Source organism: Gekko japonicus, unplaced genomic scaffold (genome assembly GCF_001447785.1).
Source record: "Gekko japonicus isolate JY-2015 unplaced genomic scaffold, Gekko_japonicus_V1.1 scaffold1147, whole genome shotgun sequence".
NCBI classification, from domain to species: domain Eukaryota; kingdom Metazoa; phylum Chordata; class Lepidosauria; order Squamata; family Gekkonidae; genus Gekko; species Gekko japonicus.
Genome location: NW_015169206.1, coordinates 506,578 through 526,434, shown reverse-complemented (window position 1 = coordinate 526,434; position 19,857 = coordinate 506,578). Strand labels below are relative to the sequence as shown.

At 40.6% G+C, this 19,857-nt stretch overlaps 1 protein-coding gene across 1 annotated transcript in view; it reads right to left on the bottom strand.

Moving 5' to 3' along the window:
* The window catches only part of GABRA5 (gamma-aminobutyric acid (GABA) A receptor, alpha 5), a 91,105-nt gene that overhangs the window by 50,381 nt on the left and 20,867 nt on the right, over window positions 1-19,857 (bottom strand). Inside the window, exons 3-4 of the mRNA XM_015416355.1 lie at window positions 14,917-14,984; window positions 14,352-14,572 (exon numbers count right to left, since the gene is read on the bottom strand). Coding sequence (XP_015271841.1) covers window positions 14,352-14,572; window positions 14,917-14,984 — 289 coding nt within the window. The remainder of the gene's footprint in view (window positions 1-14,351; window positions 14,573-14,916; window positions 14,985-19,857) is intronic.

Below are 19,857 nucleotides of genomic sequence, written 5' to 3'. Positions count from 1 at the left end.
GGTTTTCCGAAAAAATCCTGAATCCCAATGCCATACCAATATTGGGATTTGGGAATATCGGAAAATACCATTATTATTTTTTGCACACCTCTAACTACACCCACTGCTCTGAATTTAACCTTGGCTCTTTTCTAGCTTTCTATTGCTTGCACTTCACAGTTCCTTTCTATTCTGTGCTGTGGGTGGCTTCCAGCCTAGCCTGGCCAAGCCATGAACCCTCAGAATTCAGAATCTGAAATTCCTATTAATTTCCTACCCACCATTATGGTCTGTTCAAATTTCCCTGGTAAGGAAAATATGTGATTGTGACGCCCTCCTTATTGGGGAGGACCAGTTTCACTTTAAAAGTTCTCTTTATTTTGTTTAACTGGGTAGATTCTGCTGCCAACAGGAAATTTTAAGGATTTCCAAACCTTTATGCTTTTACTTTTGCTCTTACTAGTTTGGTAGACCGAGTTTAAGGCTTATGAGGAACTATGTGGTCCTGGGAAGTAATTCATTCAGAGCTGGTATAAACATGAATAAAAGAGGATTTATTGAAATAAATACTAAATAAGAGGGCGGTACAATGTAACTAGTAATGTGTAAATGATGAACAATTGCTTTGGTATCACACACAATCTTCTCCCTCCCTGACAGGGATCTTTTCATGTAACTTTGTAACACTTGTTTATCTCAATGCCATATATGTTCACTGTTTCACTCCAGTTTGTTATGACACTCAGGTTTTCATTTAACTTTTCATCACTTAAACTTTACTTTACTTTTTCCTATACACTCAGCTTTCAGCCCTCTTTTTCTTTCTCACTGAACAACCTCAGTTGCCCGCTTCTCTGCTTCAACACAGAACTGCCTGTCTACATCAACTGTCAACTTGTAACTGAAACTCTTGACTGACTCACATACTCATCCAACCAGATTCACTTCCAAAACCCCTCCCCCTCTCTGTCAACCACCAATCATACCACACTTGCCTCTCTCAACGACTCTAGTCTATCTACCACAGCCATGCAACCAAACTTTTAAAGAGAGAGACACACACACAAACAAGGAATCATTACAGTGATCATTATTACTTCGTTACTGCAAAGCTGTGATGAGGCTTAATTACTATTTGTATGTTTTTGCAAAGTGATTTCAAAACCTCAAATGGTAGGAGCTGCAGAAGTACCAAGCATTGTTCTTATTATTGTCAGCAGGTGCCTCCTCCTTCAGTCCAGTGGGTAATTGAACACTGCCATTAGAGAGGACCTTTGTTATGACTGCTGAGCAAAATCTATCCTATCAATCCAAAAGGGGAAACATAAACCATAGCAAGCCCTTTATACACAACCACCACCTCAACTGGCTTAAAACCTCTTGAGGAAAGAACAGACAAACAGAATCCAACCAGGAACCAGTCCACAAAGAACTACAGAAAAAGGCAGTCCCCTGTTCAGTTCTTCCCATCCCCTTTCATCATGTGAACATACCCCAAGACCGCATGCAATTATATTCTTGCTTTGCATACCACAGGTCCTAGGTTCCATTCCTGTTACCGCCAAAGGATCCCTGATAGCACAAGTTAGAGAAGATCTTTCTCTACTAGACTAGACACGTACAGTTCATTTAACAACACAAACATTTTAAACTACCAAAAATATAACTACTTATTTACTTACAAAATTTATAACCTGCCTTTCTACCTTCGCCAGAGTCACAAAGGAAGTCAACAGATTAAAAACATGCATGATTAATAAAAACCATTAAAGCCAAACAAAAACAGATCATTAAAACAATTAAAAACCAAAGCTAAGCACTCACTTTGGCAACATGTGTACTAAAACTGAACAGAACAAAAACCAAAGGTAAAATACACAAATAAAAACATAAGAACAACAATGGAAACAGTGGCCAGGAAGAAGGGATCAGGAAGGGAATGCCAGATGAAGCAAAAAAAGGTCTTCTCCTGCTAGCAGAAGACAGCAACAGAAGGGGGCAGAGACAAATCTCCCTGTGGCAAGAGTTCCAGAGTTTCAGTGCCATAACCAAGAAGGCTGCCACCCATCTAATCTCAGAAAGTAAGGACACCTGAAGCAGGGCCTTGGAAGATGACTACAGTGGTTAGGCAGGTTCACAAGGAAGTAAGCAGCCTTTCAGGTATGCTGGTCCCAAACCATATAGGACTTCAGAGATCATCATAATCACCTCAAATTGTAACCAGAAGCATATTGGGAGCCAGAGTAGATAGGCCAAGACTAGAGTGATATGGTCCCTAGGACCCACTCCAGTCAACATCCTGGCTGCGCCATTCCGCACCGACTGAATTTTTGGAACACATTTCAAGGGCAGCCCCACACAGAGTGCATTGTGTGTGATTGTTAACTGTCATCAAGTCATTCCTTTTTTATTTTTGTTTTGTGTGTGTGTGTGTGCTTGCGAGCCTGGAAGTCATGGTGACTTCTGGTGAACCTTCTGGAGTTAGAGGTGGCTTGATTGCCTGACTCTGCGTCCCAGCCCTGGTATTCATTGGAGGTCTCCCTTCCAAGTACTTGACAGGGTCGGCCCTGCTTAGCTTCCGAGATCTGGTGAAATTGGGCTTGCCTGGACTATCCAGGTCAGGGCTTGTCAAGTCACTTCTGACTTACAGCAACCCTGTGAATTAATGACCTCCAACACGTCCTATCATTAACAGCCTTGCTCAGCGTGTATTGCAGCAAGATAATATAGATTTACCCAGGGCATGAACTGCAGTGGCCAGATCTTTTCTGCCCAGGAAAAGATGAAGCTAGCTAACCAGGCCTGGAACCAGTCTGGAAAGAATCCAAAATAATTGGCTTCATTCAGTAATGCTTCAAGTTGCCTAGACATCACATTAACAAGTTCATAGTCTATCTATCAAGCCCACATAATATATTCTTACAAATTATCTGCTCCGCTAATGACTTTTCTTAAGCAATATTAACATGCTCTGGTGTCAGTGTTGTGTACAGACAATTAACAGTAAGGCCAGCACTGGAAAAACACACTTCCTGCAGGCACAGATGGTCCTGGAATGCATAGGTAACCTTCTGCCAATTTTCCAGGCCTTGGAAAAATGCTTGAACATTAAGAAGTAATACATAAACAGAAAACAAATCCTTGTCATTTAATTCTTTCAATGTTTAATGTTTTACATCCCTACCTGAAACCCTGGAGAGCCGCTGCCATCCAGAGTAAACAATACTGGGCTAGATGGAGTAAAGAGGCAACCTCATATGTCCAGGTCTCATTCACTTCAACTCTGCTGGCTACATGACCCAAGGCTTAGAGCTCTGTCCACCTACACTTCAAAATGTAATGTCTACATGTTGTCAAAATGCCCCTGCTAAATTCTTTTATCAGCCATCTAAATATCCTTGGCATAACATCTGAGTCTTTGTCAGCACAAAACACTACTGATTCCTCAGAACATCTTTTATTGAGAAGATGCCAAGAAGTCCTTGAGTGTGGAGAAGCACCCTTTATGAGGACTATGAAAGCATGGCGAATTTGTCCATTGCTATGCAGCTATTGTTGACAGTGAACAACAACAAACTGTTTCTTGCACACCCACACAATGTACACTCCAGCAAACATCTCTACTCAACAAAAGTAACTAGCATCTTGTACAAATACATGGTGTTTTATCTGTGGTTCAAAATATTCACCATAAACCCTCTGAAAGTATAAAATGGATGAGATGCATTTAGCCACTGCCCACCAAATTATGATGTGGTCATTATTTTATCCTGCTTAAGGCGTCATCACAGGATTCCCCCCCCCCTCCATGAAAGGGACTTCAGGCCTTGTGGCTTATGGGTTGAAATGCAAAACCAGGGCTCAGAGGGAAAGGATCCTTCCAACCACTTCTGATGATGTACTACAAAAACAAACAGAAACCCAGACCGCTGCCTGCAACATGTTGCAAACCCTTTGGAAATGTTCCCCTGAACTTAATGGACTTGTTCCACTGAACTTAATGTGTGTGTCTGTGTGGCACTACGGCGTGAGACTATGAATGAAAGAATTTGTTTTTTATTAAAGTTGTTAATAACATGGTAAAGAATTTGCTAGGTTCTTTTCATTGAACTCCTTCATCTTTTACTGCCATGGACGATGCATTGTGATATGAAAGTCATATTCTGATTAACTAGACCGACAACTCTCTTCTATAGCATTTTACACTTTCTAATGGAATTGTGCTGCTTTGTGTCTCCTAATAAGATCTGAATGGTGTCTTCAGCAACTAACCACAAACAGTATATATGTTCTCCACTGGTTAGTGGAGACGACATTCAGGCCTTAGCAAGAGATGCTTCTTTTATAAACCAGAAGTCCAGCGGCAAACAACAAGACGTATCCCAATAAACTACCTTCATGAATCAGAGCTTACTTCATCAGATGCATGGAGTGTACACCCTTGAAAATCATTTTTACTTAAGAGTTACAAGTGCTAGATGGATGTTGGGAGGTGTTACGAAGAGAGGCCAGTTTGAGACAATAACCAATCAAAGAGAAATCAGTCTGTACAGAGGGCTTAAAGGCTGCTCCTAACTATAGATAATGGGCAGAGGAGTATACGTACAAAATCTAATCAAAGAAGGTACAGTGTGAGACATGATAAACTGAACTAATTAACAACAGTGAAGGCGTTTTATTTCACAGATTTCCCACTTTCCACAATTATACCAGGTGCTATAAAAATTAATAACAAAGCTAACACAAAAACCTGCTGATTAAATACAAGAGCTTCAGTGGAGGCAGCTATTTCTGGGAGCAATGTCTCTGCTTATGGGAGTGCAGCTGTGCCGGCCACTCTTGCATCCTCCCAGGGATTACACAGCTGTGCAGGGAAAACATCTGGCATGTTAGCTTGCATGCTACCTTGCGTCTCTGCAGAAAACCAACTAGAAGGTTTTCTTTTTTAAAAAATTAAGAGAAATTAAACAGACATCTAATGCTTTCTTGTACTCATAAGATTGATAGCACCTATGCTGGAAATGTGCTTAGTGTCAAAGCAAACGTCTTCATGTTTGGTGAAGCTTTTTTGGGAAAAATAGCATATGCTATAGTACTGATAACTAAGCAAAAGTTATACACTGTGCCGCTCAACACTCTGCTTGATTCTTATGGAAAAATCTAGGAATAATATAATATGGAATCTTTTGACTACAGCAAAAATTTTAATTGCCAGGTATCAGCAAAGTCAAACAACAAATATATACACTGCAAAAACCCTTTTTTATGAGTGTTCTATATGTTCCAACTTATAAAGTGCATTGTGTATTATTCATAATATTCTAAAACAGGTATATATTCATTACATGCAATATCAACAATAATAATCAGTTTGTACAATCTAATAGCTACCAGTCAATTCACATCCTTTTTACACAATCAACCCCAACGGGAGTTTCTAGAATTGTACACCCGCTTCTCCTTGCTTGATAGTCTTCTAAAGGGGGAAGTTTCCTTTTGTGGTTACATTGAAGTTTAAATTGATGTTTGTTGCTGGTCCTACAAAAGGCTGTTAAAAGACATAATTCATGAGTCTAAAAATTATATATCGAATATAACTTGGCTTCATGTAGTTTTCTTACCCCATTAAACAGCTGACATTCATAGATGGAGTGCTCCTGTCTTTCTCAAGGCTGCCTAGTATTGACCTTGTTCTCCGGTCATTAAATCTTACAGCACCTGTTAACAGTTCATGTGTGTGTTCTCTAATTAAAGTGACAGTAGTGAAAAATCCACATTCCACTTCATAATGCATTTCAGTTCAATAACAGTCTAAATTGTACTTCGAAGTTTGCAGGGGATGTTCTCTCCTTTTTTCCTTAAGGTGATAATCCAGTTCACAGATGACATGAGAGGTCCATTGTTTGGTTCATTCCCTCTGGGGTCAGTGTATGGAGCTTGTGTATCCAGAAGTTTTCTTTGCAGAGAAGAATCTTCTTAATGTCTTGTCGGTTGAGGTTTTGGTTCTCATATTTGTAAATCACAAAGAATTTTAAGTCCTCAAAACGATGCTGGACTGACATACAATGCTCCACCATTGGAGCATCCAAAATTTTGTTTTTCAGTCTCGATTTATGTTCCATGATACAAGTTTTTAATGATTGTGTTAAACTCCCCACATAATATTTTGGACACCCACAGAAGGTTACATAAACAATATTTTTACTGGTGCAAGTAGACAAGAGTGGCAAACGATAATTTTTCAGATAAGGTTCTAAAGAAAATTCTTTTACTTCAAAGCCATTATTACATATGGAACAGTTTTGGCATTTGAAGTGACCATATGTTTGTATACTATTTTGCTTTTGTGTATGTTGGGCTAGGTTGTTTATATCTGATTTTACTAGAATATCTCTAATGGTTCTAGCCCATCTATATCCTACTAAAGGGGATTGTTGGCATCCTGGTATATGAGACACTACATGCCAACATTTGTGCAAAATTTTATTAATAGACAGACTACTAAACTGGAATGCACATGACATTCTAGAATTTATCTGTGTTGTTTTTTCCTTATATAAAAGTTCCCTTCTGTCTCTTTTCCTAGATCATTTCCAAGCTGAATTTATAATTGTCTTAGGGTAACCCTGGTTTTTCAATTGTTTTGTTAATGGTTTACTTTCATCAATGAAATCTCTCTCTTCAGTACAATTTCTTTTCATTCTGAGAAATGGCCCATATGGTAAGTTGGTCTTAAGATGCCAAGGATGATTAGAATCAAAGTGCAATAGAGCATTTTTATCTGTTAATTTCCTGAAGACTCTAACCCCCTTCATGTGTAAATTTTATCCAACTATAAAATTTACACATCAAGCCAATGAACAAGCTATCAACTTTTTAGACACAGTAATATATAGGAGAGAAAACCATAAATGGGGTTTTAGAATATTATGAATAATACACAATGCACTTTATAAGATGGAACATATAGAACACTTTAACTTATAAAAAAGGTTTTTGCAGTGTATATATTTGTTGTTTGACTCATCTAACACTGCAGCTCGAGTTTCCACAGGTATCAGCAAAGGGCAAAAGTACCTTCTCGTTCAGAATGGGTAATTAAAGTACAAACAGCTAAAGTAAGCAAACTGGTTAATTTAAGATATAACAATGAACGACAGAATACCTTTCTAGACACAGGGTGCCTTTTAATGAATTCAATGTGTTTTTGATATAACACAAATATTAATGTGTATAAATCTTTTCTGTTTAAGATTACCCAGTATTGCATACTGCAGTTCTGTAAATTCTGATTTTCTGTATTTTTAAAAACAATAAAAACTTGGAAGAATAAAATCAGAAGTGTTCAGAATGAGAGGATAAGTCACTAACTTTTGTCATAGCTCCTTAATTGCACACTAAGTCACTTTAAACCTACTAAACATTACGATGTCTGTAATTTTCAATTAGAATGCTTTATGGGAATCGACACTGAAATACATCTGATTCCATGTATTATAGGCTTAAACATAAACTATACAACCAGAAGAGCTTTAGTGGAGTATAAAGGTGGGTTTGGGTGGCCTTTTTTTGGGGGGGGGTCTATAGCAAGCACAGCTGTTGGTCCCAGTCAGTGTGACCAAATATGAGACTGTGCTGCCATCACGTGGATATTCTAAATATTACATGAAGCTTCAAGAGACCTGTAGTTAGATACACCTTTATTCTGCAGACAGATCAAGAGATCATGTTAGTCTGTCTGTAGCAGTAGAAGAGAGTAAGAATCCAGTAGCACCTTAAAGACTAACAAAATTTGTGGAAGGGTAGGAGCTTTTGTGAGTCACTGCTCACTTCTTTATCTGAAGAAGTGAGCAGTAACTTACAAAAGCTCCTACCCTTCCACAAATTTTGTTAGTCTTTAAGGTGCTACTGGACTCTTACTCTTTTCTACTTTATCTTTGCAACATCATGTTTACAAAAGTTAGGTAGATTCAACATTCTTCATTTGCCAAATAACACAAATGGGTTGGTTATTGTTTTGTTATGTCATGGTTCAGAAAACAGAACTGCATTACTATAGTTTGAACGGCAAATAAACACCAACATAATTTTTGACCAATGCACTTTTCAAGCTCACCAATTTACTTTGCTTTCTCAATCTGAAATTCAGTAAATTATTGCTATTTCCCTTGCATGAAATGAGTGATGGTTAATCAACTGTCCCTTAATCATTAATAACAAATGATGCTCTTGCAAGATGTTTTCATGTCCCTTATTTTGCCGCTGTTTAATTGTTTATTCACTAGCTAAAGCTACTAATGTTACACAAACAACAAACACATTACACTGGCGTATTACCTTAGGCAACACTGCAAAACAACTTTGTAGACCATGAAAACCCAGACCTGTCCCTGTTAGTACTTGCAGCTGTTTCATCCTTAGCCAAAGTAACTATTTTCAGATTTAGATGCAGACAATACTCCCCTCTAGGGGCAGAAAAGAAATGTACAACCTTAAATCTATACCTCCAATTTATATTATCCTTGTCGGAAATCAAGTAAATAAATGAAACTACCATTCAGTAGATTGTGATTTCAACTCTATATATGTGTGAGGTCATTTGTCCATTTCTAACTACATTTCGTTATGCTGAAAGGTGCTTTCAAGGGGATTTTATACAAACCAAAAGGCAAACTTGTTTTTATTATCGTCTATTGACTTCCAGTAAGTAAAATAGCATTTGTGACTGCAGCTTTTGTGTCTTGCATCTTACATAAGACTGATGGGCTGGCTTGTTATGTGCCCTGGCCCTTAAGTAATGATGTGCCCAGTGGCGATTTGCACCTTAGGAATAAGCCATTATGGAGAAAGCATCACAGGAAGCGCTTCCATGTGCCCTCGAGCACCATGCTTTTCAATGGAACCAGCTCACACACTCAGCTCTGAGTCACCAAGGGTTGCATAATCAAACAATGAGAAATCAAGGGATGACAATGCAGCTGAGAAGTGGTCCTATGACTACCTACCACACACAGAGATAATTACTCCTGGAAAACACATCTTAAAAATATTTCTTTTTCCATCTGTTCGGGGGAGAAACAGCAACAGAAACCTGATTTTTTTTGGAGGGGGGGAAACACATGTTTTCTTGAAACATTATTTTTCTCTCCTGTCTGAGACATCTGGTAGGAGCATAATTCATAGGCACGTCATCTATATATTCGCCCAAGGCTGACTTTGCCTTAGAGAGTTAAGTGCTAGTGACCACAATGCTTAAATGCGGTCTTTCCATCTTAGAGGAGCTGTTAATGCTGCTTCTCCATCAGCTACCTCTTGTCCAGAATGTACGGATTTATGAATAAGGCTGAAAGACAAAGAATTCTTACCCGATGGAATAGGTTCCCTGAGGAACTGAGGACGGTGCTGTCTCTAGGTATTTAAATAAAAGTGCCATCAAGTGAACTTAGGCAGATCATGAGAGGGAGGGCAGGAAGGGCTGCCTCAGTGCTTAGTTCTTGTGGCCCTTTCTTACACACTTAGGGAAATGCTGATTCCCACTTTGGGGTCAGGAAGCAATTTTTCTCCAGGACAGTTTGGCTGGAGATCCTGGAGGGTTTTTTTTTTGTCATCTTCTGGGTGTGGAACAGTGATCACTGGGGGTGTGGGGGGAGGTATTTTTGAATTGCCTGCATTGTGCAGATGACCCTGGAGATCCCTTCCAACTCTATGATTCTATTATTCTAAGTCACAATTACCCAGCAGGGTTTTCAAGGCAAGAGACAAACAGTGGCAGTTTGCCACTGCCCGCCTCTGCATGCGAACTGTGGACTTCCTCAGTGGGTCTCCCACCCAAGTATTAACCAGGGCTGACCTTGCTTAGCCTGGGCTGTTCTGGCTGCTCCAGAGATACTTAAGAGGAGCTGAAAGGAGACTATTTGCTAGGCTTTTAATAGGTGCTATCGCACTAGGTATGCATTAAATTTGAACTGGTATGCTGCCTTGAGCTATAGGAAAAGATGGGTGTGATATTTTAATTAACGAATAATTAATTAATTGAAGGCTTTTCTCCAGATTGCCTCAATAGTCAGTTATGGGGCACACTGCAACCTGGAGCTGGTCTTTGGATCCATGAACTTAAAGGTGATAGAGCAATTCTCAGACACAGTTTAGCTGACACTTGAATTACAGAAATGCTTCCCGCACTCTTTGGTGTGGAATTCTCAAGCAGGACCAGGTCTCTGTGAATTTGCACAGTGGTTTATGATTCTGAGGTGGGAGGGAGGTACTTGTGGATCCACCTTCTCAGTCTAACACTCTGGAACCTGGTGGGTAGCCGTGTTGGCTGAAGAAGCAGAACAAAGTTTGAGGTCCAGTGCCACCTTTAAGACCAACAAAGTTTTATTCAAGGTGTAAGCTTCCGTGTGTGGTTATCCCAGGTGCAAGGAGGAGCCTTGGAACATGTAGCTTACAGGACCCATACAAAGTTGCTTTGAAGAGCACTATTTTCCAGGGTACCCAGCATTCAAGAGGAACAGAGAACTTAAACAGAGGCCTACCCATTTGTGATGCAGAAGAATTCCATGGGTGCATTGGTCTGACAGATGCTGATGATCTGTATGGGTTCTTTCAGGGCCAGGCATGATGGGATAGATGTCCCCATGGACACCCACCATTTTGAGTCAGCGAGTGCCCAGCTGGGAGCTCTTTTAAGCTTGCCATGGGGCCCATTTGTGGTTGGGGGACCACCACAGAGCTGGAAGAGTGGGAAAAAGCTGGAAAAGGGGAGCCAGCAGCAGCCCCCCTCCCCCCACCAGTCTCAACCGCAGCACCGGGCCCCCACAGCATAGTTTGAAGGTGTTCCTGGCTAGGTATCTGAAGAAGTGGGCATGCACACGGAAGCTTATACCCGGAATAAAACTTTGTTGGTCTTAAAGGTGCCACTGGGCTCAAACTTTGTTCTGTCACTTTGGACCAACACGGCTGCCCACCTGAACATGGCTAGGTACTCACGGCTTCAAAATGATGGGTGTCCCCAGGCCTGCTGTATCATCCAGTTCAGGCCTTGGTTTGCAGACTGATATACAGCTGCTGAACATGTCTGACTCTCAGGCACACTTCAACAGAAAAACAGCTATCAGTACTGATGCCTGTTGATCATGGCTTTGGGATTAAAAGTATTTTTCCCTCCAGCCTGAAGCTTTGCTGATTGCTCATCCTTTGCTTTTCCTCAGCATGGTCTGCTGATGTTTCTCAGTAGGTGGTCACTGTTAGGAGAGAATCCTCTGATCGCTGAGGTTACGGAGGCCAGGATTTATGGTCATTTTTTAAAGTGCATCAGGACAGAAAGGGGTTCAATAATTCAGAAATCGTGTCCTTTGCAGAAAGTGTGGTATTTTATAACTCATTACCAAATTTCCCTTTACTCGAGGCTGTTTATGAAAAAGTGAACTAGCGCCTTCCCCATTTGGATCCCCTCTTATTCCCTTTGATAAACTGTGATAAGCTATGAAAACTGCCCGTCCATTCCTTCCCCCTGCTACCTGATTGTTAACCAGCTTCCAGACTTCTTACCCACAACTGCCCTCAATAAGCAAATTTTAGCCTCACTATTATTTGGAACTTATTTGTAAAATCAGAGAGCATGTAGGTATTGCACCTGTTAATTCCTATGTCAATGACAAAGAATGCTGGCTGACTGTTGTCGCCCATAGGTGTTCTTTGTTAGTAGAGATAATCTCCTGGCAACACCCTCCAGTCTAAAACCAGAGGCAGTTTATAGAGACATCAGAAGAAACTGAAATCAGCTGGAAAAGCATTCAGTGCTAAACATGACTGGGACAAGGTGTGTGTGCAAAGTGCCATCAAGTTAAAGGTGACTTATGGTGACTCCGTAAGATTGTCAGGCAAGAGACGTTTGGGGCTGGTTTGCCATTGCCTGCCTCTGCAGGGAGAGACTGCTATTTTTTGGTGGTCTCCTATCCAAATACTAATCAGGGCCAAACCTGCTTGGCTTCAAAGCTCTAACAAGATTGGGATAGCCTGGGCCGTCCAGGTCAGGGTGGGATGATAGCACTAACAAGCTGGGTTTCTCGATATTATCATTTGCTGCCAAAACAGCAATAGCAACAAAATGGAAATCAGAACACAAACCTACATTAAGTTTATGACATACGAAGTTATGGAATATATATATAATGGAAAAATTAACAGATATACTGAGACCAATAGATAAGGTTACTGATTATAGTGAGTTTACCATCATATGGTTACCAATCTTATCATATCTTGTTCACCAAAAAGAAATGCCAGATGTAACAGATACACTTCATTTATGGTAATTACTTAATTTGTGTATACAGCCCTGTAAAACACTATATGTTCCTTCATTATGTAAGTACAATGTATATAGGTTTCTTATATTGTTCTATGGTTTTTGGTGGAAAATTAATAAAACGTTTATTTTTTTAAAAGCTGGGTTTATTTATTACTTATTAAAACAGTTATATCCCACCTGCACTCTTGGTTTGAGATAGCTTATATTTGTTGAAATAGCCAAGTGGATATTAAACAAAATTACAGCTGGGAATATTTTGGATAATGCTAAAAGAACCCAAAATGTACAACTTCGTGCCTCCCCACTCACCACCTGGTAAGGACTGACAGAGGAAAATCTTGCTAGTAGTTTGTTTAGATGTTAGGACTTTAATATGTTCTCAGTATATGGACTGGATTAATTACTCCTCTTTCAAACATCTCTCACCTTTTTACAGATTTGTATAGCTGTTAATTTTTTAGAATTACCACAGAATTACAGTAATGTTGTATTGTTAGTTAATACTGCGTTAAAATTAAAAAAATAGTTGTTGTTTTTTAAGGAGTTTGCAAAACTCATTATGAGTCAGGCCTTCCTCAGCCTTGGCAGATAAGAAGGAAAGAAGAGCCCTGCTGGATCTGACCAATGGTCCATCTAGCCCAGCATAAAGTTTCCCACAGCAGCCAGCCAGTTGCCCTGGATGCCATAGAGGCTGAGGCTCTCCCCTGATGCTGCCTCCTAGGGCAGGTACTCACTGCCTCCACAAAGCTGTCTAACCCACAGGAAGTGGTGGCAGCTACAAACATGGACGGCTTCAAAAGGGAATTAGATAAGCATATGGAGCAGAGGTCCATCAGTGGCTATTAGCCACAAGGTATAGATAGGGGCTCTGGGGCAAGTGATGCTCTGTCTTCTTGGTGCTTGGGGGGGGGTCAACAGTGGGAGGGGGCTTCTAATGTCCTGGCCCCACTGGTGGACCTCCTGATGGCACCTGGTATTTCTGGCCACTGTGTGACATAGAGTGTTGGACTGGATGGGCCTTTGGCCTGATCCAACATTGGCGTCTCTTATGTTCTTATGTAACCCTTCCAACGGCCACTTATTCTTGTGGCCGTTACAATGTCTACTCACAGTAAATTCCAAAATTTAATGACGCATTGAGTAAATGTGTTTCCTTTGTCTGTCCTATACCTATTGCCCACCAACTTCATTGAGTGCCATGCCCCCAAGTTCTAATAGTATGGGAGTGGGGGGGGGGAGCTCTCTCAATTCACTTTTTCCACTCCGTGCATAATTTTATAAACCTCTATCACACACACCCTCCCTTGCCATCTTCTTTCTAACCCGAAAAGCCCCAGAGAAGGTATTCCAGCTCTTCATATATGAGATTACAATACTGAGGCGTGTTAATACTTTTCAGTTATCCCTTGAATTTGTCTGCACGTGATCACACTCTTAATAGGATTCGTATTCCATCTTATCGCAGAACATTTACTTGCTTATATGCTGCCACCCTCAATGCGAATGATTCTGCAGTACAACAGCAAGTGCTTCTAATCTCACCAGTTCACAAGAGAGCTTTGAAATTGTTCTTATTCACAAAGACTACGAACAGAACATATGCTTGATTTGAAAAGGGCACCTGCTAAAATAAGGTCCCTTTCACACACCAGCTACCGTTTTAGCCTCTTGCCCTTTCGGATTAAATTAGGACTGCAAAAAACCCCTGGCTTTGATTGTTCAGAATGTACCAACCCAATGACAGGCTCAGCTTTCTGCCTTAGATGAAAACCAGGAGATCTACTGCAAATCTTTACAATGGGAGGGAACCCATCCACTTGGGGTGCGGGGGAAAGAAGACGTCTGAATCTTCTGGCCCTCAAACAACACATTTCTTTTCTTTTCTTTTTTTAAAAAAATCAGTATTGTTCTGAAGCTGCTTGTTAATCACTACTAGTAAAGCATTTTTATGCTTTCCCCTTTCTTTTGATATGCTCATAAAACATGTGCTAGAGACCTCTTCCTTGACTTTGCTGTGAAGAAGCAGGAAAAGAGACTGGTCAGCAAGCCACCGACTCACCTCATTGTATACAGAAGAGTCCCGTCATCCTCAAGGCGCAGAAGCTTGTTTGGGGTGGTCATGTTGTGGGCAATAGATTTTTTACCATTATGGAAAAAAGTGTCTGGAGTCCATATCTTACTGGCCAGGAGATTGTTAAGAGGGAGGCGTTGCATTGGCCCTTTAAACCGAAGTCTTTCATCTTTCCAGCTTTGCCGGAAGAAAACATCAATTGTATATTCCTGGTGAAAAACAGAGATAGTCGCATCAGTAATGTATTTCACCAGCAATGATCATTTCCACACACGCCCCAAATCACAAGAAGTCACAGCATGTATCCAAACATGCAGCTGTGAAGATCTATTGGCACTAAACCTTCAGAAGAGGACAGCGGCAATTTCCACCAATTCTCCTTTTCTACTACAGACTCCCACATGGCCTGTACGCTGTTCTTAAGGGTCCACTATTCCCCAGAAGCAATACTGGGGGGAGGGCTCCTTGGGTTGCAGCAGGAAAGCCCTGTACTATGAAGGTTGTGGATGGTTTAATATGCGCCTGTATTTAGAAACTGGAGGCCATAACTTACCATTTCAGTATCTGACACTGGCCCAAAACTGGTGACGTAGATATCTGTTTTCACCTCAGTGATTCTCTCTGCAACAAAGAAATTTAAATATTGAATCAGTGACTTCTGTGCCAACAGACAGTTGTCATGATTGGACTGGGACCTTTTAATTCTATATCAAACTAAAGAAGTTGGAATCTGGTCTACACATGACCATTAGGAGCCCCATCTGAAGCTTCCTGAAGGAAGAGTTAGACAAGAGTTACTATAATAACTAAATAGATACGTTACATAAGAACACAAGAACATAAGAGATGCCAATGTTGGATCAGGCTAAAGGCCCATCCAGTCCAACACTCTGTATCACACAGTGGCTAGAAATACCAGTGCCATCAGGAGGTCCACCAGTGGGGCCAGGTTACTAAGCATGCTTTTTGCCTGTAGCCAGAGATCCGTTTCTGTATGCTGCTATCATCAAGGAAAAAGCTTCCAGACGTCATTGCCTCATCACTTTGCAGGCTGGAAAGCCGATGTGGTGTACAGGTTTACAGTGCTGGAGAGCTCGGCCATGAAAACATTGGGTGAGTTTGATTAATCATGACCTCTTACTGCAGCCAGCCGCACAAGATTGCTATGACAATCAAATGGGTAGGCAGTGTTCCCTCTAAGCTGAGTTAGTGTGAGCTAGCTCACAGTTTTTTAGCCTCCGGCTCACATATTTTTGCCTTAGCTCAGGATGGATGGATCCAGAGCTAACTAAATTTATGCAGCAGCCAAATTGCTCACTCACAACTTTAATGCCAGTAGCTCACAAAGTAGAATTTTTGCTCACAGGATTCCATAGCTTAGAGGGAGCATTGGGTAGGAGGTTGTGCATACCACTCTTACTCCCTAGAGGAAGGATGGGATAATAAATTGAATGAATAATTGCCTCCTGTTATGAAGTACTTGCCGGGAAGAATAAGACGAATAAGAGAGAGAGAGCAGATAACACTAGTTGTTTTACACACCTAAGTTATCAAACAAAACCTGAAATCATTGTGGGAACTTGGCCTCTTGACATGGTGCAAATATCCTTGCCTCATTTAGAGGGAAGTCTGGCTATTTCTGTGGCGGTTGAACAAATATTAGACTATAAATGTTAGCAGGATTGTGTTTTGTATTCATCATCACAACTACAAGAAGGGTCCCCATGCCAGAGAGCAAGGAACTCCAGCCAGCCCAGCTGGCAGACATTGGTGATATTGGTTCAGTAAATGAACTCCAATGTCTAACAGTATAAATTGTGCCTGTGTACTTTTTGGCAACCTCTCCTTCACCCTCTCAAAAGCAATGTATAACGCTCACCATTTAGTTTGTCGTGCACAATCCTTTTTTTCAGCTCTGAACTCATTTTGTGCAAATAACAGAAGAACACAGTGGATTGGAAATATGAGTAAGCATAGATGGTGAATTCTGCAGCAGAACTTTGCGAACATTACAAAAGGTAATGTTGGTGCGCTGTAGGAGCATTGTATGTACAAGGTTGGACATATAATGGATAGATGAAGCAGACAACCCTTGTTTTGATTAGCGGCTTACCAACAATGTGAGGGCCAAAAAAGAGAACATCATGTTGGGTTCTTCTATTCGAATTAAATAAATAAATATCTTTACACTTTACATCTACCTTTGCACTTCTGACTTAATTAATGTACATTCTATGCTATAAACAGTTGTGTTTGAGCTTCTTTGAAAAGGCACTTTTAAAATATTTTACATACTAAGAGTTAGATCAAAACCATAGGCCAGGATCCAGAGATGCCCTTCTGATCACAGAGAGTCTTTCCATTCGCAGAAAGAGACTTCTGGTCCTACAAGGACATCTTCCATGAGTAGGAGGGCACCTCTGGATCTAACTCTATGTAATAAATAATTACATGTGGCACAGTGGCACTAGTTGTGAACCAGTGTTTGGAGGAAGAATAAAAGAGAAGACCTTCTACGACTTCCCAAATCTATCGTATTCCAGAAAGCCTTTCAAGATGCTATCCACCTCCTCTATGCTCTCTACAGCCCATCAACCCTACCCTTTCTTACCCCTGTGAAGTCATAACTTAATCCTTCAGCAGTATCTTCAAAATTGTTTTAGCCTCTGGGTGGTGACTGTGACAAGCATTTTCTACCAACTGAGGGGGCCCACATGCCCCTCATGATTCTAGGAAGCCAGGTTTGTTTTAAACTGTAAACTGTTCCCTCAGTTACAAGATGTTCTTAGGGCAGCAAGTGTAAAGGCTTTGGGTTCACTGCTGTGAGGTGAGTTTTGTCGTGAGCAAGTAGAACATGGAAATCACAGAGGCACGGGTTGTATGTAAACAACAAAGGATATTTACTTATTTACAGGTTGTTTTTGAGGAACAGCAGCACAGATCTCCACACAGTCAAAGAAAAAACCCAACTGAGGCATGTATGTTTAGGCTAGTTATGGCTTCCGAGTGTGGTCCGAATTTTTTAAAATGCTTTTGGGTCCTGTCCAACACAGTGACCATAGAAGTTCTACACTTTGCATAATACAGATGCCTGCTTTGAAAAAACTTGTATGTTCTGGATATGAGGGAACTGAGAAACATGAGTATTCCTGGTTATCACTTGTATGTTCTGGATCTGGATATGAGGGAACTGAAAAATATCAGTATTCCTGGTTATCCAAGTTCCAAACACTGGCTTAGTATTTGGATCTGGGTTTTCTTTCAGATTCCAGTATTATTTGACTCCATTATTCCCTATGGAGAATCATTGGGCGGGGGGGGGGGCACAAAGGCCTGTTTTTTAAGCTAATGACACCAAAATTGCAGGTGAGTCACTGGCACCTGTCCACTAAACAAAGGCCAAGTTTCAAGTTAATTGGACCAAGAGGTCCAATTCTATGGGTCCCTGAACAAGGTACCGCTAACTATCCTCTGTTGTTTCCTATGGGGGGGGGTTGGAATGCCAAACTTTCTCCAGGACAAATAGTAACCAAACACTCAAGAACAAGCAGAGCAATCAGTGGCCGAAAGCCTCACAATGCAAATAGAACCAACGAGCCCAAAGAATCAATGCAGAGCCAGGGAATCCCAGCAGAAGCCCAGGACAACATGGCAAGCCTAACACAACAAATGCCAAATCAGAGAATCCATAACAATGTCAAACCAGAGAATCCCCCCAAGCCGAAGAACGTTAGCAAGGAAGGATGTTGCAAGCCCAACAAATATCAAACCTGGGAACCCAGCCAATGTAGAATCTAAGAATCCAATCTAATATTGAACCAGAGAATCCAATGCAAACCACAAACCTGATGCAAATTAACTTAAGCAAAGAACACAACATTGCAAGAACAGCAAACCCAGTTTCAAAGGACAGAATCCAAGTCAAATCAACCTGACAAGCTGATACCAAGCCCTGGCAAAAAGCCGGACACATGGTAAAATTAAAGAAAAACACTGGCTCCTGATATTCCCAGTTAGTCCCAAACATTTCCAAGATTTTTCCAGACCCATTTCCTGGTACCCCCAAAAAATCCCAAATACTATCCGGACACCCAAATATATACAGAAACTACCAATAAGGTATTTTTCGGATATATATTCTAACTGGAAAGATCTGAATGCATATCTCTATTGTATAGTACTTAGCACATTGAGGAAGTTACATAATAACAGAAGCAGCAATAAAAGAGCACCTAACCTACAAGACCAATGCACAAGAACAGAAGTCCTGTATGTCACTGACTTGAAAAGCACATACAAACCACAAGTTCGAGTCCAGCAGCACCTTAAAGACCAAGAAGATTTCCAGGATATAAGCATTCGGTAGTCAAAGCTCACTTCATAGTAATTTTGCTCTTGTACTGCAGACAAACATGGCTAACCACCTATAAGAAACCACCTATGAACTCAAAACTGGCTACCTCAACAGACAGGAAATCTCTATATGTACACAAATATATATCAGCAGAATTGTTCCTTCTACTAAAATTATCAGAAGGTAAGCACATGAGCACCCTTGTCCCTGAAGCTGATCACTGAAATGAACCATAGGAAAAAGTAAAATTAATCTTAACACAACACTTCATAATATCTGTTGACCAGTTTTCACATGTTTCAGTTTGTTACTACCTGGTTGTTATGATGAAAGGGAGTTTTTGCCCATCAGTTTAATGGGGTTTGATACTGTTCAGCCATTTTTCTCCAGTTTCATTAAAGAAAATAATATCCTCCTCACCTCTAGAAATGTGGAAGCATGCTGATATTATTACTGAGTGTAATGTAACATGCATGAAAACTTGATGCCTTATTGCCAGTATCATGTTATGAGGAAACCACCCCAACTGCATTCTGTAGTAAGTGATATATATTCCATAAAATAAAATTAAAAAATCACAATTCTAAGTTACTTATTTGACTGTGATACAGTAACTGCATAAAATTTAATTTAACCGGCATATGATTCTGGAAAATATTATTCCAAAGATAACTGCAAATCAATTCATTAAATTAAACAAGGTTGCTAAATGCTGTTCAGTGTTGCCACTTGAACACTAGAAGTGTGAATTCATTCTACAGATACATAGGCTGACTTCATTATTTGAGCCAGTGTATCTGGATTAAAACTGAGGCCATACTTAAATGAGGGGGGGAATGGGTATGTTTGTATAGTGTGTTTGTGTTTGTTTTTTTGCTGTCAACTCACAGCTGACACAGGTGACCCCAGAGGGTTTTCAAGGCAAGAGATGTTCAGAGGTTGTTTGCCATTGCCTGCCTCCACATCATGACCCTGGGATTACTTGGTGGTCTCCCATCTATACTTCCCTGTCTCCTAGCCAGGGCCAACCCTGCTTAGCTTCCAGGATCTGATGAGATCAGGCTAGTGTCAGATCCCACAGCCAAGAACGTAGTACACGCTTTCAGGAAAGGTAATACTTTTATTGAAGAGCTATAGATG